Source organism: Chelonoidis abingdonii, chromosome 1 (genome assembly GCF_003597395.2).
Source record: "Chelonoidis abingdonii isolate Lonesome George chromosome 1, CheloAbing_2.0, whole genome shotgun sequence".
Classification (NCBI taxonomy): Eukaryota; Metazoa; Chordata; order Testudines; family Testudinidae; genus Chelonoidis; species Chelonoidis abingdonii.
In genome coordinates, this window is record NC_133769.1 from 122,901,426 (window position 1) to 122,929,336 (window position 27,911).

Here is a 27,911-nt window from a genome sequence, read left to right on the forward strand (position 1 = left end):
TATACTGACCTGGAATTTTCTTATCTGAAGACAGTGTGCATGTATGTTTCTGATCAGACTTTTGTTTGTGAATGTAGTGCTCAGACAGGTGCTAAAGGCCATAATCTTCTCTTTATGCACTGAACAAATTGAGTAGGGAAGCTTGCACTATCTCCTTCCTCCTAGAGGACCATTTCTATGGGTGCTTCAGTCCTCATGCCCCTTCAGTCCTCCAGACTGATACTACTAAATAGAGTTGTTGTCAGTAGCTACCAGTGTGGTGCTCTGTTCTTGTTCGATGATGATAACAGTTGGCTGCGTGCATGTTCCCTCTGTGTGCTGCCCCGGCTCTGCGCAGATAGCTGACACAGCAAACCCCGAGAGAAACCCCAAAGACCACAGACTCTTGTAAGGTACAAAGGAACCCGAGCCAGGTTTATTGTCAAACGAAGCACAGTAATAGTTTCCTATAGACTCTACAGGACGTACTACGAATATGTGCCCCCTGGCAATGGACACAACTGAGTCAGTAGCAGCACACTCCACTGCCTCCTCGACTGGATAAAGATGTGCACTCCGGGACCTACTTTTATACAGTTACAGGACAGATTACTCATCCCTACTAACATATTGAGGTATAGCCACTTGGCTCATTAGGGTGCTGTCTCCCCTTTCATCATGTTGTTCCAGGCAAACAGATCTATCCATCATGCTGTCCTGTCTTTAAGATGCACCTGCATGTTCCTTGTTATGACTGTGAAGTGATATGATGTCATCTTGGCACAAGTTCCTCTTCTCACCACTTTTGTGAGTGAGGTCTGCCTCTGGTTTACAGCCCAGCTTTTGCTTAGCAATGCCTGGAAGTACTTTGGTTCAGGCTTCAGACTGGGCCTCTGACACAAGAGTTATGTTTCAAGGCCTCATCTTACTACAAGGATGCATAACTATGGCCAGTTGTGGTGGTGGATATTTTCTATCCATCTTAGATACCTATATGACCCCTTACCATAGCATCTGAGCACCTCACAGTAGTTATTCTCCCAACATCCCTGCAAGGTAGGGAAGTAGTATTAGCCCCATTTTATAGATGGGGAAATGAAGCACAAAGAGACTGTGACTACCCAAGATCAAACAAGAAGTCTGTGTTGGAGCACAGAACTGAACTGGAGTCTTCTGTATTGCCTCAACCAGTGGACCAGGACTGACAATTTACCAAACTTGTTTCTTATAGGCTACTGAGGGCAGCCACTTTCAGACATTACTGACCTAGGCCAGATTTGAACTACCAGCCTAGGGTTTGTGGCCTGTCCCATTCATATAGTCATAGAATCCAAGCCCAGAAAAGGCCATTGTGATGGTCTAGTCCGGCCTCCTGTGTAACATGTATCATAAAACTTCCCCAAAGTAATTCCTAGAGATCATACCATGTTTTAAAAATTGTCAGTGATGGAGAATCCGCTATGACTCTTGGTGAATTGTTCCAGTGATTAATTACTCTCACTATTAAAAATGTATGCTTTATTTCCAGTCTGAATTTATCTGGTTTGAACTTCCAGTTGTTGGATTTTGTTATACTCTTTTCTGATAGATTGGAGAGCACATTATTAAATATTTGTTACCCATGTAGATACTTATTCCCCGAGTCATTGATTTCAATGTTTCTGCTATAATTTCAATCAAGCTTGTCTGGTTTATCTCCGGTACTGATGCGATATTATGTCTACGTATGTTGATATTTGCAGAAAGTTCATTCATGGAACCGTGCTGCTTAGCATGACATTATACTGTGAGCCTCCAACAACCATGATAGCTCCGGGCATTTGTGACACTAGTCTGCCAGCTCTAGTGACACTGCAGGTAAAGATTACTTTTCGAGAAAGCAAAGCAAGGACTTGTCAAACAACTTACAGTAAATGATTGATTACACGGTTCTTTCTGATCCCACAGTTTAAAAGTCATAAGAGACCTCTGCTTGTACGCTATCAGCCTTTTTAATTGTGGGAGAGTAAAATTCTACATAACAGCAATTATACACCGTACTCGCTAAATCAGATACAGGCTGTGGGGTTTAGGCACTGAGTAGATTACTTTTTCTTCCATGTTCCTTGACACAAATTGCTGACCTGGTACCCTTCTCACAGCTGCGTTTCTGTCCCACTTGTATCCCGTGTACCACTGAATTACTTATCTTTATACACATCGCAGGCAACTAACAATTAACTGAGTCTGCAGAAAGATCTGTGGGGAAGGAGCTACAAAGTGCATCTGTATTTATACCGCTCTTAATCCATGACCAAATGCCAGGCTGCCACTGATGTCACTGTGAGCTCTGCGTGTAGACCAAGGACAGTATATGGCCTTCAAATATTGAAAAGACATTTTGTCTGTCCCCAGTGTTGTCCTGTTCTCAGATTGAACTCAGATTTAAAGGCACAACCAATTGCTTTTCATATTCAAAAACCAAATGATCGTTATTAGCAAATGAAACACAAAGGCAAGTAATGTGAATAGATGAGGCTGGCCTAAAAATACCCTATTTTTTAATAAGTAAGAACAAGAGTTTCTAGTTGGAATAATACAGTCAAAGACAACTCCTTAAAATAGCTTTCTCTGTATTAATAATAAACGGAAGGTGAGGCAGTAGAGGGCTACTAATTTAAAATCTGTCTCTCTGCTCTAAGAAACAGCAGAGAAGAAACTCCCACTCCCTTCCCATACTCAGTTATGCCTGTAAATATGACAGTAGGATACACTGAACATACTGCCTTAAAAAATAGCTCTTTTGATGTGACTGGTGTGTGCTATAGTTCCTAGGAGTACTGTATTCTGAGAGCTCATTTATTGGTGGTGTTTTTTTGTTAATAGTTTGTGAGAATGAGTATGTGCACATATATTGGTTAGAGAGACTGCTTTTCTGGTCCTGCTGGGAATGTCTTTTCATACATTATGATGTAATTTCTATGATACACAAATTGAACTGGATTAAAAAACTGAAATTTCATCTAACCTGCCACTCAAACCCAAAACACTTTTGAGCTTTGAAAAAGTTTGGTTAGCAGCTTTCCCCCCATTTTATTACATTATTTAATGAAACTTCCCAGACTGAGCTGGAAGTTAAAGTGAAGAAAAATCATGAGAGGCCAATCAGAAACAAGGAATTACCATAAACAGCCTGCTCTGCTGAATTTTCCAGCCTACTATTGCAAAACCAAGAACTTCAGATACATATCAAAACTTGGGGAGGCTGTTGATTCAAATTGAATAGATCCTCCAAAAAAAACCCATTTTTGAGTTTTTTCCCATAACTTGATGAAACTAAAAATGGGCCTGTGCCAACCCGTCTCCTTCCCTCAGTATGAAGACCTCCCAACTCTGGGGAAATTAATATCCAGATCTGAACTTTGCAGCTTGATCCCTGTCTCTTATAATCCAAATCAATATTCGGACTCTAAACCCCTGCTCCCCCACACTATTCTGGAGAAGTGCAGACCTGGATTGAAACTTTGCAGCTCAGGCCCATCTCTAGTTAAAAACAGGGAGAGAGAAGCCTTTAACCTGAAGTCCCATGCAGACCTAATGAGGCTCAGATACACCGGGTAAAATCCTGGCCCCATTAAATTTAAAGGCAAAACTCTCATTGACTGAAATGGGGCTAGGATTGTCACCCAACAGTTTTGAGTAAAATTCATTCATACAATAAACACCCCTTTGCAATTATTCTGTCTCCCTTTCCCCCTTATTGTTCACATTGTCTCTACATATTTAGGACACGCAGATATCTGAGAAATCTTTTATACAAATTTATATGCAAGACATCTTTTTTTTTTTAATAGGTTGACTTTCCAGATACTAATTTGGAGTTTATTAAACCTGACCCTGAAGAGAAAAGAGATGACCTTGAAGAGCCAGCTAAAGAGTGCTTGAAGCATATAGCAAGACTTTCACAGAAACATTCTCTCTTGCTGTAAGTGCACCTAAGCCTTCCTGCTTACATCTGGCATGCTGTGCAGAACACCATCTATCACTCTTAAATGTGTTCATTTCTTGAAAAGCTAAATTTCCCACCTATATAGCCTTATTTCATTCATTTGATGAAGTAATACTTCTAGACGAGAGGAAAAAGTGGCAATGAAGCTAAAACAAGCCCCCGAAGGTGACAATGCCTTTCTATAGTTTAGAACACTTTGTCACTATTCTTTTATCTTTTCTGGTTTTCTTGGCACTAGAAGCAAACTGCTGATTTGAAGCACAAACATTTGTCTCAAGTTATATAATTTCCAATAATAATGATATTAGCAATTTTAAAAATTGGGCTGGATAAAAACCAACACCAGTAAATAATAATGATCAACCATACTATTAGGCCATTGTACTCACCAAGTGGCATACAAGCATTAGAAAGGAAATCTGTATCATGTTCCTCAGTAAACAAAGAAACAATTATGCAGAATTTAGCTTTCACAGCAGGCATATAAAGAATAAGTAAAACAAAACATGTTGTATCATCTTCTTAGGCAGATTGGTAATCCTAGGCCTATGTAGGTTATATGATCAAGTAGCATTATGTACTGTCTAAAATAACAATTATAGTGAGAACCACAGTGGGGTTAGTGATATCAATGCTTGCATTATACAAGTCACTAACACTTGTTCATTAATCCTTCACCACAGGCTAAAGATGTCATAGTAATGTAATAAATAAATATAAAGTCTTTTTTTAAACTTCCAATTAATAATTTTTTGTTATACACATGTAAAGGAGGAAGGTTTCTTTACTAATTTTATTTTTTTTGGGAAAAGATATTTATTGAGTTATACATTTCTGTTGGCTACAATAAACTACTAGTATATTCAATGTTACCGTCTTTTCTCATTTCTAAAGAGACAGGGTATGATTTAAGTTTCTCTACTTTCAGCCCCTGAGGGCTGTTAAGCAAGACTGGGCCTGGTCAGTACTTGGATGAGAATCTTTTAAGGAGAACATAGTTGCTGCAAGAAGTGACATTGGTGCTTCAGTAGGCAATCATTACTTCCAAATTAGTACAGAACCAAAACTATTTCAGTACGGTGCTCAGGATTGTCAGCTTCTGAAGGGGACATTCTTTTGATAAGATTTATAAGTGAGATCATGAACACTCATGACGAGACACCGAATCAGAAGGGTCATTTTAAATGGTCCACTTCTCCTCCATTTCTCTCTTCCTCTCTCTCTCTCTCTCACACACACACATCTTATAGCTTCATTTCTATATTTTTAAAAACTTGTACTAATTTTTTCTAAGTTTTAAAAACTGTAACATTTTTTCTTTTTCAGTTCCATTAATAAAAGTTCAAAGTTTTTTTATTTTTTTACAGTGGTTGTTGCAATCAGAATAAGCCAGACCATGCTTAACTGCTTAATGTTGTAATAGTGAAGAAAGGTTGGTTGACATCTTATCTCTTTTTGGGCCCAAGAAATCTCATTATCAACACAACAATCCTCGGATGCTATATATGTGTAAAGTATTATTGTCACCTAGACTGAACATCTTTTCAGACATAAACTTTTATTATGACAGATAAACCTAAAACCTTTACCCCGATCAAATCTTTAAAGGCAGCCATTAAACAAGACAGTAACCCAGCAAAACAAGATAGGAAAGAGAAGACTGCCCTGTCACTGAAGAGCAATGGAGTAGATACAAGAAAGCATTGGTCTTTTATCTAGCCATTTTTAAGCTTTAGCTGATTTTATCTGAACAGACTGTCATTTTCAAGAGATGCTGTTGGGAAAGTAGAAAATCTCTTAAAGTCAACATGCAAGAGGTATCCTCTAGTTGCACTGTCTCACTGAATGCTGTCATAGTGTAAAGGAATGCATGACAGGCCATCAAAAAGCTAAAGCTTTATCTCCTCTGCAGTGTGTGGCACTCACACACTCTGCACATAAACACAAGGATTGCTGGCTGCTATTATTGTGAGCACTCTGTGAATTGTTGAGCTACACTAAGGAGATCATGGATCATGCTGCCACTACCTGTATCTGAAGCTTAAAATATACTTTATTTATTATAATAATTGCTTAAAACTACTACTAGTAAAAAATGACAGTAGGTAAAATGTCTCTTACGCGGCCCCTGTTACTATAATATCTGAGCAGCTCACGCAGTTATGAACTTATTCTCCTCACACCCCTCTGTGGTAAGGAAGGCAAATTGTCTTTCCTCGCAACACTAAACCCCATGTTTATTGTTTGTACTGTCAACACCTATTCCAAATGCCTGGCAAATTCAAAACTGACTGAAGGAAATCTTTTTTCTCATAATGCACAATTAACCTATGGAACTCATTGCCATGAGATATTACCAAAGCCAAAAACTTGGCAGGATTCAGAAAGGGATAAGCTATTTGTTTGGCTAATAAAAGGTTGTTATAGGAAATCATGGGGGGAAGTGTTTAGAAATGGATGCAAGCATTCATGTTTCAGGGCTTGATTCAACTTCCAACTATTAGGAGTTAGGAGAAAATTTCCCTGAAGGCAGGTTATCCCATTACTACCTACAGCAGAGGTTTTTGAACCTTCCTCTGATACCTCTTATGCTGGTTACTGTCCAAGATGGGATGCTGGACAAGATAGATGAAATCATGGATCTGATCTAGTGTGGCACCTCCTATGATCTTTCAGAGCCTTAGTGATATTTATAATATTAATTATGAATGTTGTCTATTTGTAATTTATTGTACATTTTTAAAGTTTGTTTTTAGAGCTTGAGTTTAAATGAGGATTTCCTGTTTACATTAGCAATTTTATCTTGATTACATTTTTGTTTGTGATGATACTGAACTCTAAGATTTAAGTAGGCTATTTGTTTTATGGACCAAGAAAAGGCATATGAATTGTTGATGCATTGAAGGACATATGGTACACATTAACCAGGGGTTCTTTTCATGGGCTTACTGAATTTTGCAATATTGGGGGATGCCAAGGCATTTCATTAATATGACATTTGCCCCTCTCTGTGAGGTAGGTGGCACTGCACCCATTCTACAGATGAGTAAAATGATGCATAGCAGGCGAGACTGTTTCCTTGAAAGAGGCTTGGAAAGTGAAAGGAGCTTTCTTCCCACCTATCCTCTTTGCACACCCTATGCAAGGACCAAGAACAATCTTGTGTGTGAGAGAGAGGGAGGGAGAGAGTAAAAAGGCCACATGTCTTCTAAGTCTCATATCCTAGAATGTATATGAATGCTTTCACCTGAGCTGATCAGTGTTTGGGAGCGAGGGAGTGAAAGTTGACTAGCTGTATTATAATCAGTAGTTGTCACCACAGTTAATTAGAAATGCTATAGAATAGGCAGTGGATACGACAGTAATTTCTCTGCCCAGAACTGCACACACTGAAAAAAGAACTAGAGAGAAAGAGAGAGCACACAAGCTTGGCAAACTGAAATATTTGTATGTGCATCTCTTTTGAGAGTTCATCTTTATATGTCCCAAGGCTGACAGATCTAGATTATAAATATCACTTCTTCATAAAAGCAGATGCACAGAAAATGATATCCAATCCCAAGGAGAACAAGTAGCTAGACAGCAGTGCCCTCTCTTTACAATAGTTTGCTGCTACTCAAGGCTCTAGGTGGTTTTAATTTCAAACTGAATTTCTAATCTTCTCTTCCAGGTTGTTGGAGCAAGAGAGAAGATTTTTATGGTTTTATCGTTCCTACTGCAATAATGAAAACTGTTCCCTTTCTTTGGTACTGGGCAGTGCCCCCAGTTGGGATCGAAAGAGCATATCAGAAATTTACAAAGTGTTGAGGGAATGGAGCTTTTCTAACCCTTTGGAGGCACTTGGGCTTCTGACTTTCAGGTAAGAGAAAATTAACAAAGTCAGAAAATAAGAATAAACTCCTAGTCTGCTGATTGATTCAGCACTTTGAGTTGCTCAGTATAATACCAAGCTTTGGTTCATTGACTGTCTGCTTTCAGCTTTGCCTCTGTATCAGAATGAAGATGTAATTGGAACTCTTGAGCTGACCTTCAGTTGAATCCACTGGCCCTGCCTTCTTGGCTGAGAAGTTTGCTATTTTCCAGGATAATTGAAAGCATATTTCTTTCTATATGATGGATTCATTCAGTTTCTAGTAACAGGTGATCAGTCAGATACTTAGCACTTATACAGCACTTTGCATCTTAACACTGCTGTACAGACATAAAGTGAGAAATGGAGATGGAGCTGAACCATGCTCCTAGATCAAGATGCTATCTCAAAGTGACCTTTGCCACCTGCCCCTGGGGCAATTGAGAACTGGCTTCTAATGTTGTGCTCTCATTAACTTTCAGTGAGAGCTGGGTGCCTTTTGTGCATCAGAAAGTGTCTCTGCTGTTGAGGGTGTCTTTTAATCTGTGACATGCATAATCTCCAGCAAAAAGATCCTGTGTCAGCAAATGTATTTTCTGAAGCTATTTTGGGAGAGGGGGTTGTTTTAAGAAATCTGTGTGTGAAAACGTCACACAACTGGACAAAATTAGGGTGCAAATGATGCATTGTCAATCCCTTGCTTGTCTGCGTGTTGAGATTTCTATGATTAAACCTGCAAATCCTGCTTTGCAAACTGATTTACTAGCTATAAACCATGTCTTCAGAAAAGAAATTAAAAGGAGCGGTTTTGGAGACTTCACCTAATCCCTTTGCCCAGTGAGTAAGGACTTCATACCCTCATTACTCATTTACAAAATCAGATACTTAAAGATATATATTTAAAAGTAACCCCAGATGAGCATTGCCTTCCAGCATTATTTTTACCCCTCCTTCTCTGGTTTAGGTTTGAATCCAAAGTATTAAGCTTCCCCACGTACATACAAACATCGCCTATTGAAATTTAATGGGAGTTCTGCATGCAAAGATCTTGAAGGATTAGGTCCTTAGTGCATGGAAAGCACTAAGGAATATTGGAATATTTGTGATTGTGCTCAGGCAGTGTATTGTGCATACCATGTTTGCCATCATTGCAATATTTTTGTACTTTCATGACTTACCAGAGCACCCTTTTATTGTTGGAACAAATACAATGACAAGCACCACATTGATGTTCTCTCTTGAGACTGGCAAAACTCTTAATGGTGATTTAGGGGACCCAAGGTTCAAAAACAGAACCTTGAACTAGTTCTGGCTACATCCACAGTTGGCATTTCTGGCATTTCTGGAGACAAAGGACTCAATTCTTCCTTGAAGATCCAGCTTTGCATTGGGTGTGGTATGCAGTTTTATAGCCCCATCAGGTGCTCCAAAAGGCATTGTGACTCACATTGCCTGAAAGCCTTTCACAGAGCACATTTGTTATGCCACACTTTTATGTCTTCACTGCAGTCCTGATGTGTGGTTGCAGCAAATGTAGGCACACTCAAGCTAACTTTGATCTAGCTAGATGAGAGCTAGCTTGAGTAACAATAATATGTTAGCTGTTGCAGCATGGTTGGCAGTACAGTCTATCCTCCTGAGTACAATCCCACCCCAAACCCTGGGTACATCTCGACCATGTCATAGCCACTGCTGCTGTGACTACATTGTTGTTACTCAAGCTAGCTTTTGTATAGCTAGATCAAAACTAGTCCAGGTATACCTACAGGAGCCACAAACACACCTTCCAACTGTGGCACACCCTTACAAGATGCAGTGTACACCCCACTCTGAGGGTATGGCTGCATTTGGAATTTCAAAGCGCTGCCGCGGCAGCGCTTTGAAGTGTGAGTGTAGTAGGAGCGGCAGCGCTGGGAGAGAGCTCTCCCAGCTCTGCACGTAAACCACATCCTCTACGGGTGTAATGTGCAGCGCTGGGAGCCGCGGTCCCAGCGCTGCCACCCTGATCACACTGAGGCTTTACAGCGCTGTATCTTGCAGTGCTCAGGGGGGTGTTTTTTCACCCCCCTGAGCGCAAAAGTTGCAGCGCTGTAAAGTGCCAGTGTAGCCATGCCCTTTGTCTGTCTAGCTCTGCAGTGTGGCATGGAAGGGTGGGCTGAGGTCGTAACTCTGACTCCTCCAATGCAGCCTGTGGAATGGCTGGCCAAGAGTAAATACTTGTGCTTGGGATTTGAGGGGAAAGTTTCCCCTAATTACATACCTTTGCAGGATATGTGCGCACTCTGGTTTATATTTTACAAACATGTTAACAAAAGAGACTGAGGATCTCAATAGAAGTCTTCTTTTCTTTAAATATTCTGACTTTAAATATTTAATGTCCCTAGCATGTTGCATGTGTGTTTAAGACCAATAGGGAAGCTGTCTTTGGGGATTAGGGAGAGTATATTGCTCTCTAAATATTCATTTTAAAAGGACCAGTTTCAGAGATGGCTGAACTGCTGGAGGGGGGCGGGGGTTCAGATGGCTGGAATTGTGGTGACTTGTTTTTAACCTATTAAATAATTATCAGTTAAGTAGCAGCAGTGGCTGTACTGCTAACTTGGCTTCACATTCACACTCTGACTTTCAATCAGTTTTGACTGTAGATTCATTGACTAAGGTCTTGGCTACACTTGCGAGTTACAGTGCAATAAAGCAGCCCCGGGCGCCCTCTCTCACTCCTCGTCCACACTGGCAAGGCACATAGAGCCCTCTGACTCCGCAGCTACAGCGCTGCTGGTACTCCACCTCGGCAAGTGGAATAATGTTTGCTGCACCCCCGCTGGAGTGCCACAGCGCCAGTGTGAATGAGGTGTTGCGTTACTGCGCTGTGATCAGCCTCTGGAAACATCCCATAATCCCCTTCATTCAAGTGGCCACTCTTGTCATTGTTGTGAAATCAGCTTCAGAAATGCGGAAATGCCCTGTCAAAGCTCTGTTTTGGAGAAGCTGGCTGCTTATCAGGTCTGAGAAAAAGCAAATATTTACTGTTTGCTCTGAGTGAGAGAGAGAGAGGCCAGGGGAAGAGGGAGTCTGAACTTACAAGGCAGCATGCTGACACACTCAGCACCCCAAAAACCCACTCTCTCTCCCACCACATAAATACAGCACACTCCCTGTCGCACTCCACTCCACCCTATTTGAAAAACATGTTGCAGTCACTTGCGTGCTGAGATAGCTGCCCATAATGCACCACTCCGAATGCCACTGCAAGTGCCGCAAATGTGGCCACGCCAGTGCACTTGAAGCTGTCAATGTGGACAGACTGCAGTACAAAGGCAGCTTTAACTCACAGTGCTCTACATCTGCAAGTGTAGCCATGCCCTAAGTTGTCTGGGAAGGCTTGCTCTACTCTGGTCTGCATTATGCTTGGCTCTGGCAATTTTTACCCTCTGCTCCTGATTTCTTAGAGCAACAAAATGTCCTCCTAATTTCTTTTGATTAGAGATTAAACTACAAAAGGATGCCATATGCAAAGAAAAGGTGAGGTGTGTCTAACAGAAATGCTTCTTATCTCAGCGTGTGTTTTCTCATGTGATCCAATAAGTACTCTCCATTTAATTAAAAAGTTGTTTCATGAGGACTGGAAAGCTCAGGGCTTGCTAATGGGATCTTTGATCTCTGTGTTGCTAGTTCAAATGTAGTCCAGTGTGTTGGTAACCAGAAGTCATTACCATCTGATGATTGTTCAGTGGCTTGTGTACATGAAATGAGTTGGCTGGTCTCTGGATAAATTTCTACACCACAGAAGATGCCACAGCACCTGTCACTATTTGGCATGTTTATTCTCTGTCTCATCCAAGAAATTATGGGTCAAAATTTTCAGAATGACTAGTAATTTTGGGTGCTTCAGTTTTTGGTTGCTGTAGTTTTGGGGTGCTCAATTTGAGACATTGTAAGGGTCCTGATTTTCTGAGTGTGGGTGCTCAGCACTTTCTGAAACACAGGCTGGGTACCCAAACATCTCTGGTCACTTTTGAAAGCCTTGGGCTAAAGAAACTAAATTACCTGTAGGGCATGGCCTTCTCAGAGCAAGGTTAAAGGACATTTCCTGAGCACTAAGCTCACTTTTGCAAAGGGTAAGAGGAAGGAAGAGAAGTCACTGAGACAACATCCAGTTGTCTTGATCGCAAGAAGTCAGTACATCCCATGCAATTTAATGAGAGTTGCAGATTCTCTGTGCCACTCAGGATCAAGCCCCAGTGTTCAGATCACAGAATACGGTGCTCTCTGCAATATGGTATAACTTTAAAATTAGCTGCTCATAAGCCAATTAAGTATATGTTTTAATAGATGCATCTCATTCTTCTGGCATGTCTCTCCCTTTGCTGACTATCTTCTCTACTTTACAAGCACGACTCCAGGCAGACTAATAATAAGCTAGTCATTTATGCACTAGAAAAGGAGAAGTTTCATAAACTGGAAACATATTCATGCTATGTTTCACAGATGAATTTAGTAGCAGTCTTGCATCCAATACATGCAACAAGCATGGATTCTTAGGGCCTACCAGGAGCCAGTCCTTAAAAACCAATTTAAAAAACATAGACGAGCTCTTTAATGAAGGAAGGAGAGTAGAGAGCAGAATAAGATTTTACACTCTTAGTTTTACCTCTAATTTCAGGGAAGGTTGATTACAAACTACAGTCTGAAAAATATAAATTCTTTCCCAAGGCAATGGGTAGAAAGCTGGTCCCTCCTCCCCTGCACTGCTTGCTGCTGTCCTATGCATTTCCACCTCCATTTTCATCATTGGCTTCCCTTACTTACCTTCCTTGGGAGAAAGCCAAGATTTTAGTTGAACTCTAACTTCTCTGCATGGCACACCAGTCAGGGAAATGATACAGGCACAGTTATTGTGGTGATGGAGAAAAGCTGAATGCAGTGTTATAAATACCATTATATATGTGGTGGGCACACTTATACACTGTATACATATAGGGCAGGTGCACCTAAAAATTGTCAAGTTATTTTGCTTTTCAGATTACATAATGTGTTCTTCTATATTTTGTGTATGTGATCCCATTAGCTAACCTGAAAAAGAAAATAACAAGGGTTCAGTGGGGAGGAGAGAGAAAGTAGATGGTCTAAGAGAGAGAAACAGATTTTCCTGCCAAACTATGGGCTGCACAACTTCAAGGACTTAGGGACTAGAACCCAGGTCAGAGAAGCCTAGGGTGGCTGAGATTCCTACAGTGCCACCAAGAAAGAATGCAAAGGTACAGCCAGGGGGCATCATGGAGAGTATGCACTGCAGGAAGTACCGCCCATGAGATCAAGAATGATAGTACCCTGCAGCCCTGTGATTGGCCAAGTGCCCCTACTTAACCCCTGTGGTTGTCCCAGGAAGCTTTCTGGGTATCTACACAGACCTTGGCCTGCTGCAGTGCCAGATTTTGCATTATCTCCTCATCTCTGACTCCTTCCCCTTGATTCTAACCCAGTACTCCCTCTGATATCTGGTCTTTGACCCCAGCCTGACTCTGATCCTGACTCATGTTTATGGGACCTGACCCAGCGATTCCTCCAACTCCTGCCTGGTGACTCCTGTTCCTGGTGGACAGACCTCAGCCCAGCTGTGACTACTAGGCCAGGCCACCTCCACCCCACTTGCTTACAACAGGAGAGTAAGGAGGAGTATGAACCCCTCTTATATCCCTCTGCATGCTAAGAGGATCTTGACTTCAGGCACATGGGGTAAGAGGGTTTATGTGCCTGCTTATGCCATTCCCAGAATAGGTTGGCAAAGAGGGGTGGGAAATGGACAGTCCTGGCTATTTGTTGACCAAAGTTGCTGAGCCAACAGTTTTTCTAGACTGGAAGTAAGTTGTTAGCACCCATGCTCAAAGAGAAAGCAGGATTAGAATTGATAGGCTTTTGAGTCTTCTCTACTGGGCTTTATGGGTCCCTGCAGAGTGAGCTGCCAGGCATAGAGTTTTAATCTCCAGCTGCTTTGGAAAAGAGAGTCTGGTTGCTCTCAAAAAGAACCTTAGGTTAGTGGGGTTAGAGTGCCTCAACAATAACAGATGGAAGAGAGGATGGCCAGTCCCCTTCAGATACTAAAGGGAGTAGGGTGTCATTGGAAGGCCTTGAAGATAGCAGTGCTGAATAAGGGCCCCTGATGTTTGGTCAGGCAGTGGGAGTGGGGGTAAGAAAGGGAGCGTGTTTGGGATTAGATACACCTCTGGAGGTTTGAATTGTGATCTTGAACGTTCAAATGAACATTAAGAAGTCAGTTCATGGACAGCCTCTCTCCTTCTCTGCTGCTGGAATTATTTTGTGAATACCATAGTTACATGAACCCTACAATATGCTGAGATCCCCAGTTTTTGCCACTGTGACTATTAGAGATTATCCTTGTAAAGAGTATAAAGGAGAGATGTTAACATGAATGTCCTGGCAAAATATCAGTATCTTAAACTTCCATGCTTCTCTTCTTAGTCACAATATCCTCCTTCACCTCCTGAGCGGAACCTGATGTTAGAGTTTATTACTTTATTAGATATAGTGACTAATGTGTCCCATCCCAAATGTGGCTGTGTTATAGAGCTTGGTAAAGTTAAGTGTAATCTAATTTGTAAAAGTGTGTTGAAACTTGTGAAAGTCATTTCACAAACAATAGTAAGAATATGTGGTGCAAATCCAGATTGACTTCAGTAGAGTTGCTTCAAATTGACCCTGATGTAATTAGGAGTAGAATCTGCCTGATTCCCTCCACATCAATAGCAAAATGCCAAATAAAATAATTGAGTAAGAAGCAGTTGGATTGCACCATATCTGTTGAATCTCTTTGATTGTGAAAATTATTGTATACGTTTATATGGAGTAGAATAAACACAGGCTTATCTGCTGTGTAAACAGGGATGTTACTACCCATCATTTGGTAGTTATATTTAGATTTACAGGACAGACAAACTACGAAGTCATGAAACTGCTATGCATTAATGTTTTAATAGACAACACTCTACAATAAATAGCAGATCATTACTGAAGTATTCAATAGTCTTTTCAGTATCTGTAACTTTGATTAAATCTTTTGATGGCAAGCATACATAGTTATAATGGAAAACTGTTCTGGGTGACTTGCAGTCTTTGTGCACAGATATGCAAAGGTGGGCAGAAAGCTAAACACCTAAGGACCACCTGAAGGTTGTGTAGGTAAGATGGGAGGACATTTGTTGTCCTCTGGAAAAATATAAGATCCTAGCCCATGCATGTTTTCAAATGGAAAAGCCTTATTCAAAAATTGATTCCTACTTCTCCTCCTCTATCAATCATAGAAATGCAGGGCTGTAAGTGATCTCGAGAGGTCATCTAGTCCATCCTCTGGCGCTGAGCCAGGACCAAATATAACTACACCAGGGGTCAGTAACCTTTCAGGAGTGCTGTGCCGAGTCTTCATTTATTCATCTAATTTAAGGTTTCGCGCGCCAGTAATACATTTTAATGTTTTAGAAGGTCTCTTTTTAAGTCTATAATATATAACTAAACTATTGTTGTATGTAAAGTAAATAAGGTTTTTACAATGTTTAAGAAGCTTCATTTAAAATTAAATTAAAATGCAGAGCCCCCTCGGACTGGTGGCCAGGACCCAGGCAGTGTGAATGCCACTGAAAATTGGTTCGCGTGCTGCCTTCGGCACGCGTGCCATAGGCTGCCTACCCCTGAACTACACTGTCTCTGGCAAATGTTTGTCTAACCTGTTTTTGAAAACATCCAAACCTCCACAGAAGCCTATACTAGAGCTTAACTCTGCTTACAGTTAGAAAGTTTTTCCTAATATCTAACTGAAATCTCTCTTGCTGCAAATTAAGCTAATTTCTTCTTGTCCTACCTTCAGTGGTCCTGAAGAACAATTCATCACCATACTCTTTATGACAGCCCTTAACATATATGAAGACTGTTGTCAGATCCACTCTCTCGGTCTTCTTCTCTGAAAACTATGCATGCCCGTTTTTTAACCTTTCCTCATAGGTCAGGTTTTCTCAACTTTTTACCATTTTTGTTGCTCTCCCATGGACGATCTCCAGTTTGTCCACGTCCTTATTAAGTGTGGTGCCCAGAATTGAACACAATACTCCAGCTGAAGCCTCACCAGTGTCAAGTAGAGTGGGACACAGATCCTCCCGTGTCTTACATATGAAACTCCTGGTAATTCCCCCCAAAATATTAGCCATTTTTCAACTGCATCATGTTGTTGGTTCATATTCAATTTGTGATCCACTATAAATCCCCCAGATCCTTTTCAGCAGTACTACTGCCTTGCCAGTTATTCCCCATTTTGTTGTTTGGAATTTGAATCTTTTCTTAAGTGTAGTACTTTTCACTTGCCTTTACTCAATCTCATCTTGATGATTTCAGACCAGTTCTCCAGTTTTCAATGTCATTTTGAATTCTAATCCTATCCTCCAAAGTGTTTGCAACCACTCCCATCTTGGTGTCATCTGCAAATTTTCTTCACTCCTTTATCTAAGTCATTAATGAAAATATTGAATAGTAGTGAACCCAAGACAGACCCCTGCAGGATCCCACTAGATATTTCCTCCCAGTTTGACAGCAAACCGCTGATAAATACTTTTCACTATTGTATTTCAATCAGTTTTGCACCACATTTTCCTAGTTTGCATATGAGAATGTCATGGGGGTGTGCAAGTCAAAAACCTTTACTAAGATCAAGATATATCAAATCTATAGCTTCCCCTCCCCTGCAGCCAGTAGGCCAGTAACCCTATCAAAGAAAGAAATTGGATTGGTTTGGCATGACTTGTTCTTGACAAATCCATATTGACTATTCCTTATAGCCCTATTATCCTCTAGGTGCATACAAATTGATTGTTTAGTAATTTTTCCAGTATCTTCCCTGGTGTGAAAGTGAAGCTGACTGGTCTATAATTTCCTCAGCTCTTCTTTGATTCCCTTTTTAAAGATAGATACTATGGGTTTTTTTTCTTCTCCAGTCACCCTGGCACTTCAGTCATGAGGCATATTATAACCAAGTGGCGGATGATGTCTAATTTGGCTTAGCCAGGGGCAACCTGAAACCAACATTCCGCACCATTTGCGGTCAAGAGGCAGTCACTATAAACGGCATCCTGAACGACAGCCAAGGCCATCCATGTAAATCGGATGATGACATTCTCTCATGCTGGGTGGAACATTGGTTCAGGACACTGTGATATTCTCCAGCTGCCACTTGTTCAGAGCTGGATGATCTGGCAGTCACTGCAGTTCCAGATTCAGACATTTGTACTGATGCACCAACATTGAATGAAGTGAAGTGTGCCATCTCTAAACTGAAAAATGGATGTGCAGCTGGTGCTGATGGCGTCCCCTCAGAGCTGCTAAAATGCGCTATTGATCCTGTAGCACAATCACTTCTGGTCATCTTTCATCTGGTGTGGAGAACAGGAACCCTGCCAACTGCCTGGAAAGATGGTATTATGATCTCACTCTCTATAAAGGCAAGGGACCACACACTGAATGTAAAAACTACAGGCTGATCACCTTGCTCTCTGTTCCAGGGAAGGTATTTGTGCATGTTTTGCTGGCACGCCTGCAATGCTACATCGGAAGCATTGTCCCCAACAGTCAGGCTTTACAAGGAACAGGTCCACATTAGATGCCATTTTGGCTCTTTGCTTTTTGTCAGAGATACGTTGTGAGTTCAGGAAGCCCCTGCACATAGCGTATGTTGATCTTAAGGTTGCATTTGATTCACTAGAGCGTGTCGCATTATGGAAGGCCTTAAAGGGCATAGGTGTCCCTAACACTCTGCTGGACTTGATTAGAGAGCTGCATAATGGAACTACTGCCTGTGTTCGTCTGGGGAACTGGATGTCAGTGCCTTAAATGAGTATCTGGTGTTAGGCAGGGTTGTTTTGGCCCCTGCACGTTTTTGTCGGGCAATGGGTTTCATAATGCAGCATTCCATCTGGTCCATGGGCATTGAGATCGGTGATGTCTCACTCAGACCTTGACTATGCTGCTGCTGATGTTCTTTTACTACAGAGCTGCGACAGGTTTCGTGAGGCATTCCAGCATATGGAGGAGGAATCAGCAAGATTGGTCTCCATGTTTCATGGTCAAAGACAAAACTGCAAAATTTAGGACAAGGTCTACCTGTGACTCCAATCTCTTTGAACAATGAAATTGTCAAATTAGTTTCCAGCTTTTGCTATCTGGGTTCTATACTTTCCAGCTCCTCCAATTCTCTCACATGGAGGTTCTCTGTCGGATTAGCATCGCAGCATCTGCCATGGGCCGTTTACAACAGATATGGAATAATCATCTTCATAGTATGACAACCAAGTTCTGGATTTATTTGAGCTGTATCCTTCCCATACTGTTGTACAGCTGCAAAAAATGGACACTACGCTACTCAGACTGGACAAAGCTGGAGGCTTTCCTCACAAAATACCAACATTGTATATTGGGCATAAAATGGAATGACCTCATTAGTAATGTAGATGTTTATGGTCACTTGGGTGTACAGATTAATGGGGCCATTGTCCACAGGCAGCACCTTATGTTTTTCTGACATGTTGCAAGGATGCCACAAGACATTCCCGCAAACACTATTCCCCTGGTGTCATGTAACATTTGGGATAAAATTCCACCAACGAAAGGATGGAGGCAGCCCAGAGACAGACCCCCTATTACATGGTTTCATCATGTCTGTTCGGATGTCGGACTCTCAGACTGTCAAGCCTTTGCAGTTGCACAGGAATGGACCGAATGGTGAATGATCGCTATGGCTATCTGTCTGGCTAAGCCTTGAAGAAATAGTAGTAGTCTTCTGGGATGTCACCCATCACCATGAGTTCTGAAAGATACGATGATGGTTCCAACATTGTTTCAGCTAATTCCTTAGATACCCTAAGATGCATTTCATCAGGTCTTGCCGATATTAATTGTGTTAAGTATCTGGTCACCATTAACATTTTTAATGCATATTTTACTTCAAGAAGGCGGAGGTGTTTAGTGAAGACTGATGTTGTCCATTATTAGCTCTCCTTCCCCGCTAAGTAGAAGACCTACGCTTTCCTTCATCTTTCTCTTATTCCTAAAGTATTTATAGAACCTCATCTTATTTGCATTTTGTTTCTTACTAGATGTAATTCATTTTGTGCCTTAGCCTTTCTGATTTTGTCCCTACACGCGTGTGCTATTCTTTTGTACTCATCCTTAGCAATCTGTCCATTCCTCCAGTTTTTGTAGGATTGTAATTTTCAGGTCACTGAAGAGCTGTGGATGGGGCTCTTACTATTCTTCCTATCTTTTCATCACATTGGAATAGTTTGCTATTGTGCCTTTAATATTGTCCGTTGGAGAAACTGCCAGCACTTTCTGAACTCCTTTTTCCCTTATATTTTCTTCCTATGGACTTTACCTATTAGCTCTCTGAGTTTGTTAAAGTCTGCTTTTTTGAAGTCTATTATCCTTATTCTGCTCTCACTCCGTCTGTTCCTTAGAATCTTAAAATCATCATTTTATGATGATTTTCACCCAAATGCTTTCCACCTTCAGATTCCCTACCAATTCCTCCCTGGTAGTCAAAATCAAGTCTGAAATGGCTGTCCATCTAGTTACTTCCTCCACCTTTTGAAACCAAAAATTGTCCCCCAAACATTCCAAGAACTTATTGGATATATTGTACACCTCTACCCCGATATAACGCGACCTGATATAACACGAATTTGGATATAACGCTGTAAAGCAGTGCTCTGGGGGGGTGGGGCTGCGCACTCCAGTGGATCAAAGCAAGTTCGATATAATGCGGTTTCACCTATAATGCAGTAAGATTTTTTTTTGGCTCCTGAGGACAGTGTTATATCGAGGTAGAGAAGTATTTTGCTATATTACTTTTCAATGCAGGATATATATGCTTGATCTTAGGATATGTCTACATTAGGAGCACTTTACTAGTAAAGAAATATTTGCATACTATACCAGCAAAGCTCTCCTAGTGTGGAAGCAGCAATACCAGCACGAATACATTTGTACCAGTATTTTAAAACCATGCCCTACGAATGAAATAAGCTATTCCAAAGAAGCCCAGCTTTACCAATATAATTGTGTTTGTGCTAGAGACTTCTGCCAGCACAGCTATGGCATTCAGAGGTCACAACTCTTCACACCGCTCGCTGACATATCAATGCCGGCAAAAGTTTGTAGTATGGACATAACCTTAGTCAAAAGGCCACAAAAATATGTAAAAAATGAAAGTACAAATTCAGTGACAAAATTCTGTTCTTTTAAAGATCTATGGGCCAAATTAATACCTGTGTAACTCAATAGTGAATTTTGCCCTATGAGCCCAACTTGAAAATGTCAGGTCATATGTATCTCTCAGTCTAGATATGCATATGCAGTCTGAGGGTCAGTATTAAGGTTGTCTGGCTGATCTCTCTGCAGAACTTGGAAACGGCCAGTATGCACCCATACACCAGAAGTGGCGCTTTTTTAAAACTACTGTGATGTTTTTTAGAATTTCAGGTTTGGGGGGACTTGCTTTTTTTTTTTTTTTTTAAAAAAAGGCCCAAGTTGTTAAGGGAAACTGGGACTGCGCGTTAAGGTTGGGGATGCCTGGAACTGCCTGAGAAAGGAGACAGGGACTGGGAGCCGTGGGGACGAGGGGCAACTGAGATCAGATGATGGTCTCAGGGAGGAGACAGTGACTGGCAGAAGAAGGGAGTGGAGGATAAGGCTAGACAGATCTGACATTGAGCTGGGGTGTGGGCTGAGAACTGGAACTGGCAGGGCAAAGAGTCAGAACAAAAAGCAAGAGATGCAGTTTGGGAAGACTGAGATTAGATGAGGAGTCTGGTACTTAAAGCCAGTGAGGATGGGAAACATGGGGAAGAAAAAGATGACTGGAAGTCACCGTGGTGTATGAGGATGGGGACCCATGAGAGAGGAAACTGGGACAGTCTGGGCACGATGTCTGGGGACCACATGAGGGAAACTGTGAATAACTGGACAGGAAGATGGTGAGCCACTGGAAGAAGACTGAGTGATTGGGGTGGATGGTGGAGGAGATTAGAACAAGAGCAGGTTGGGGACTTTTCAACAATTTGTTGGAAAATGACAGTTTGTTGAAACTGCAACTTATTGTGGGAACATACCAGTTTCAGTGAAACATCTGGCCACAGATCAAGAGAGAGACCAATCCCAGAACTGATCAAGTGGCAGAGGTCTGGATTTAGAAGTTCCAGTCCTGTTGATGAACTGTCTCGGTGTCGATACGATACCATGTGATGGAATCTGTTTTTTCAGTTTGCTTTTTTTTAAAAACCTAAGAAATTACACACACAACCTACGTTATTCTGGTTGCAAAGTCAAGCATTCAAAATGTTGAAATGTCAGAACTAAGATTGCGTGTGCAACCTTAATTTGATATCCTTGTGTAAGTGCATTGTGATAAACTCTTTAATTATATGACCACATACTATTTTTCCATAGGATCTTGGGGCCACACATTAAAAAATGAGGAAAAAACAAAATATTGAATAGCGGCCCATTAAGTGAGCACTGTCCATCCCGTGCACTGAATAAGGCAGCAATTCTGTAGAAAAAATAGTATGTGATCACATAATTAAAGAGTACCAATGCATACACAGAGGTTACATAGGCATCCTTAATTCTGGCATTTCCTAACTTTGAGTGTTTGACTTTGCAACTTTAATAATTTTTCATTAAGTTTTTGTGCATTTATAGGTATAAATACACACGTGCGTGCTCACACACACACATGAGAGAGGATAGTGTGTTACTTTCTTCCTAATAACCCTTTAGATCAGGTTTAGGCAACCTGTGACACGTGAGCCAAAGGCGGCACGCAAGCTAATTTTCAGTGGCACTTAGACTGCCTGGGTCCTGACCACCAGTCTGGGGGGCTCTCCATTTTAATTTAATTTTAAATGAAGCTTCTTAAACATTTTTAAAAACCTTATTTACTTTACATACAACAATAGTTTAGTTATATATTATAGACTTATAGAAAGAGACCTTCTAACAACGTTAAAATGTATTACTGGCACGCAAAACCTTAAATTAGAGTGAATAAATGAAGACTCAGCGCACCATTTCTGAAAGGTTGCCGACCCCTGCTTTAGATTATTACAACTGAAATAATAGTAAAAAATCAAATGTCCTTTTGCCATTTATACTGCTTGTTTACTTTCTGTGCTGCTTGTTTACTTTCAGTCCAGACTATGAAGCTAGACCGGTGAGTTTAATTTTCATGGATTAGCCCAAAGCTGCTTCAATATTTTGCTGACAGACCTGCAGAGGCATGTTGAAATGATATTTTAAAACAACAACTAGTTTTCATTGTAAAACAAAAAAAAATCTAAAATTGTATGTGGGGGGAATTCTGTTCTTGTTAAATCCTGTAAATCTCCAGTCTCGATCTATTTATAAATATAAAAAAGCACAATAAAGCTTAATTTTTTTGTAACCTAAATCTTAGTTCTGTATCCAGTTAAGTATTTGTTGACACTTCTGTCTGCCTTTGTAGGCATTTATAAAGCACTCAGCAGCATAGTATCCTACACTTCTTACAGTCTTGAGGCTCTAGGAATCAATGTATTGATTATACTGGTCTGGAAGTGTAGCTGTCTACATTTCTGACAAATATTTTATCCTTCATTTCATGGCTCAGATTTGCAATATTATGTGGGAGAACATAGCAGAATGTAAATTGTTTATACAAAATGAGAGCTAGGCTTACAGCACTGCATGGCATACGATAAACTTCTCATAATTGGCATGCCTCTGCCAGAAAGGTGGCATGTGAGATGCCTCTCTCTTCACTAAAAGGAGCATCATCTGCTATAAAATACTCCAACCTCTACAATAAAGTATTTCCATCCTATTTACCTAACAAATATGTATGAGATCTCCAGATCATACATTAAAATTAAGACTATTTTATCTGTTACAAATGAAAACTAAAGATATGCATTAGTTGTAATCATTGATTCCTAGATCTAAAAGTCTCCAGGGAATGTCACAAATTTACATGAAGTCCCAGGAGTGCTAGGTTTTTTATTTGGATCAGATTTAGCTGAATGATGTAGCTCGAGACACATTTCCTTTCTGGATACCCATATGAAGAGAATCAAGAACAGTTCTTACTTCCAAAGCAAATTGCAATATGCTTACTTAGCTTAAAATCCTGTTTCAGATGTCAATGTAAAGTCTGAAAGGAGATACAACTACATTAAGGGATGTTATAAACAGGAAAGTGGGTCAATTATTTTCAGTAGTCAGTCAGGAAAGAATAAAACATTATGCATTTAAAGCAGCAGTGTGGACATTTAGCGGAAGTACTAGGGGAAATCTTATAACTATATAAGAATACTCCAAGTAACAGTACAAGCTACCAAGGAAAGATTGTTGGAGTCTCCTGTGCTACAAAATGCTCTGAAAGAGTAGATTTGACACCCATGGTTTATTTATTACCTTTACCAGTAGCACTGTCTATATGCAAACCCAGTACAAATATATGGAAAGGCAGAGTCCTTACCATGCAGTACACACTACCTGAAAAGATAATGAAGAAATAGGTGAAAAGTAGGAGAAAGGAGTATATCATACAAGTAAGGTGGTCAAGGTGATAGGAGGATTAGGAATAATTTAGGGATGACTGAAATCAGTCCTGACACAATGCTTGAAGATTCACTAGAGGACTCAGGGCTTATCGGTCTGGCGAGTTACTGCACAATAAGCCTGACTGTGCATCTGCAGCATACGAGCTTGCCATGTAGTAACTCACCATGTGGACAAGCCCTCGCTAAGGAACTCCTCTCACCTAAATGGTTTACAAGGCTAGAAGAAGCTAGAATTCTAGTAATGCAAAGGATAGGTTTATAAAATCATGACTGGTGTGGAGAAAGTAAATAAGGAAGTGTTATTTACTCCTTCTCATAACACAAGAACTAGGGGTCACCAAATGAAATTAATAGGCAACAGATTTAAAACAAAGATTTTTTTTTTTTTTTCACACAACACACGGTCATCCTGTGGAACTCTTTGCCGGGGATCTTGTGAAGGCCAAGACTATAACAGGGTTAAAAAAAGAACTAGGTAAATTCATAGAGTATAGGTCCATCAATGGCTATTAGCCAGGATGGACAGGGATGGTGTCCCTAGCCTCTGTTTGCCAGAAGATGGGAATGAGCAACAGGATGAATTGCTTGATGATTAGCTGTTCTGTTCATTCCCTCTATGGCACCTGGCACTGGCCCCTGTCAGAAGACAGGATACTGGGCGAGATGGACCCTTTATCTGACCCAGTAGGGCCATTCTTGTGTTAAGTTTTTGATTCAGATAGGGTTTCTGACCTAAATCATGTTTTTAAGAAGTAGAATTTCATTGTGGAACTAATGTTTCTAAGGATGTTCGATGTTTATCCTAATCAAAACAATCCTGAAATACAGATAAATAGAAGGAGAATCAGCACCACTAAATGCTCTGTCTGTGGCCCCAAACAGCCCAGAAATTCAAGAGCAGGGATGGTTGTTACTGTTTGTATTGAACAAGTTGTCACTTGGTTAACAAGATTGGTCTATTACTCATTCCGTCAGAAAGGTTCTGCTTGACCTCAAACTGACCTTCATATATATAAGCTGAAAGAAACCGTTTTGTAACAGAGAGCAATACAGAATCTCATGCAAAAACAGAGTGGTAAGAGCCGTGTTTGCTGAAGCAAGCTGACCTCTAGATTTTTACTGCAGTATGTATGCCTTTCAGTGGATTGTGACACTAAACATATCTCCTTAAAATTTAGAAACATAGACACATTTCACACTGCAGCTCTTAGCAAATTAGTTTTAAGGAATCAAACCATTAGCAGTTGGATTTTTCTGAAACTGTTCAATAAGGTTTCTCATTCTTCGTCTGGCTGGGGAGAAACTAGAATTTTGTCGTCATAACATTTCACATCTTCGAGCATTGACTGTTCCCAAAGACAAGTGGTAACTGAGTAATAACATTTTCTGCTTGACTTGATGCCTGTATAGAACACTTTTCACTCTCCAGTAACCTGTTGAACCAGGAGAGATGGGAAAGGGAGGTACTGATTTCCATACTATCTATGCAAGTTTGGCTCACAACCCTTTTGTAGTTTGATAGGATGATGAGGGGATTTGTAATCTTCATTCAAATAATTTTTTCCCCCAAATAACTATGTAAAAATTAAAGCAGCAGCTTCATATTCATTGTATGTTGCCTGACATTAAAAAATAATTAACTCTTGTAAAATAGACCAATTTGGGACTAAAATGGTCATTTGTTTATAAAACACCCCCTCCCTCCTCAACAGGGCACTCTGAGCACTACACAAACAATGACAGACAATATTAAAACATCATCAAATATGCACCATAAAGATAAACAAAATATTAAAAAACCAAACACAGTGGCATCATTAAAAAGTTTGGAAGGGATGTGGTACAGATGGGTATGAATGCAGTGCAGAAGCCAGGGCTTTCTACCAGGTCCAAAATATAGTCATTCCATTTTTTTTTTAATTATTTGAACACACACAGCAATTTGATTATCAAAGTGTGTAGGGTTTTCTGGTTTATTTTTTAAACTTAAAAGTACCTCTCTAGAATTCCAGAGTACCCAGACACTTCTGCACAAAAATGCCTATGTGAGTTCTTCAGTGTCTCTCAATTGTGGAAACTTTTTTATTACTCTCCCAGTGACCATTGTTTCTATTTTGTTATCGTCTTTCATGTTTTAGTTTTCATTTATTTTCAAATGCATTGAATGCCCCGATTGACAATTTGGAAGAGTGAAGTCCTCTGATCTACAGAACAGACATAGCATAGGCATCAGAAATACCAGCTTCCACACTGCCTCTGCCAATGTGCACCTGGCCTGACCTGAAAGGAATCCCCTTTGAATTAGATGACAGCTCAGTCTCCAGGCCCTGTCAGCCCTTGTCATCCATATCTAGAGTGCCAAATAGACAAGACTGTTGCTGAGATTTTTCAAAGGAGCCTGAAGGAGTTAGGCTTTGAAGTAGGACTGAAGTCCAGTGCAAGTTGCACACCAAAACTCCCAGTGATAGTGTCTGTTTAGAAGTAGTAGAGTTTAGTTTTCTGTGAAGTAGATGCTTGACCTGAAGGGACTGGATTGAGCCTATCAACTCATTTCAATGTGTCCCCTGAACACATGATGGTAATGATGCTAATGACTTCAGACAGAGTTGAGCAAATTCTCGGAGGTGAAAAGCTGTATAGCCCATGTCATAAATAGATAGCTAAGGGTTAATGTTTCTTTTACCTGTAAAGGGTTAACAAAGGGAACCAAACACCTGACAAGAGGACCAATCCAGTAAATAGTTTTTCCAAAGCTTAAGGGAGGGAATTTGTGGGGTTTCTTCGCCTCTAGGTCTTTGTCGTCTGTGTCTATCAGCTAATGATGAGGGTCTATTTGAACAGTCCTTCTAATCTTCTGTTTCCCAGTTGTACAGTACAAGGTAGCAAAAGTATGAGTCTTTAAATTGTTTTGCTGTATTGCATCTGTGTTCTGGCTGGTGGAGTCTTTATGTGTATTGGCTATACAGTACTTTAATTGTATTGTTTGGGTAAGGCTGTTTATCCCTTTCTATGTTTATTCATTTTCTATAGTTGAAACCCTGTATCTACCATCTAGGTTACAGAGAACTGGTATTCATATTCTTTCTTCTTTTTTTTAATTAAAAGTTTGCTTTTAAGACCTGTTGATTTTTTGTTTCTAATTGACCCACCAGAATTGTGGGAGAAAGGAAAGACGGGGGGGGGGGGGGAGAGGAAGACCTACTCTGTGTTTAACTTCCTAGTGTCCAGGCGGAAGAAGCTAAGGGGAAGAGAGAGAGAAACTTTCTGTTTCCTTTCTTGGTTGTCTCTCTGTGAGGAGAAGACATGCTTCTTGGTATTGTGATATAAAGAGATTCATCGTAACTCTCAGGTTAGCCCAGAGAGGAAATCTGGGGGAGAGAGGTGGGGGAATGGTATTTCCCTTTGTTGTAGACTCAGGGCTGAGTCTTGGGGGGTTCCCCAGGGAAGTTTTGGGGACCCATATGTTGTACCAGGCCTGATTCCTGGTTGGTTGCAGCCTATCAGATCTAAGCTGGAAATTAAGCTTAGAGGGGTTCATGCTAGCTTCTCAGGTTATGAACGCTAAGGTTCAAATCTGAGTAGGAAAGCTATGACAGCCCATTACTAATTTGCTGAGTAGAGCTTGTCAAATATTACAATTACTTTTTGCAGGATATTTCAAGAGATTTTTTTTAATTCCCTGTAAGAATTTTTCAGTCTTTGAATGTGTAAACTGAATTCCTTTACAGATTTTTTTTTCAATTTCTGGTTTATTAATGAAAAACTGGAAACTTTTCTGCTAAAATTGTTGGTTTTGATCAAAAAGTCATATTTCACCAGAACATCTTTTGATAAAGACTTTCTGACCAGCTCTACTCTTGAGCCATGAAGTTTGTCCTTAATAGACCTGGTTGAAAATTTTCCAGTGGAACATTTTTCCATTGGAAAATGATGTTTCATCAAAATCTAAACTTTCCAAGGGAACCTGTTAATTTCCATGAAATTTCATTTTGGAAAAAAAAAATGAAAAAAAGCATTTTGGTTTTTCATTTTGAAATGAATGTTTCCACATTCTATATTGTATTATACATAAATTATAATATATAATAAAACATCAAAATCAAAATGAATCAAAAGTTATTTTCTCAAAAATATTCCAATTGAAATGTCTAAAGTTTGTCTCAATACTGATTCAGAACAAAAACAAATTTTGAAATGTTGGAATTCCCCATGCAATGGAAATTCTGAGTTTCAGCCTGTTCTGAAAAAGAGCTGCAGAAAGCTCAGAATTTGCTTCATACACTAATATAGAACTACGGGACTGAATTGTTAATTATAGCTTAACTGAAAAGAGTTACGTGGAGATCAGTGTAATGCTTTTTCATTGTAAGGTATAGTAAAAATCTATGCAATTTAATTTATCAGTCATGTGTTTGGCACTTATTACTGTAAAGCAGATTGA

General features: G+C 40.3%; 1 protein-coding gene across 2 annotated transcripts in view; it reads left to right on the top strand.

The window, feature by feature from the left end:
* The window catches only part of PIK3C2G (phosphatidylinositol-4-phosphate 3-kinase catalytic subunit type 2 gamma), a 337,252-nt gene that overhangs the window by 99,213 nt on the left and 210,128 nt on the right, over window positions 1-27,911 (top strand). For both annotated transcript variants that reach the window (XM_032796037.2, XM_032796039.2), the window contains 3 exons: window positions 1,722-1,836; window positions 3,813-3,943; window positions 7,638-7,826. In XM_032796037.2, coding sequence (XP_032651928.1) covers window positions 1,722-1,836; window positions 3,813-3,943; window positions 7,638-7,826 — 435 coding nt within the window. The remainder of the gene's footprint in view (window positions 1-1,721; window positions 1,837-3,812; window positions 3,944-7,637; window positions 7,827-27,911) is intronic.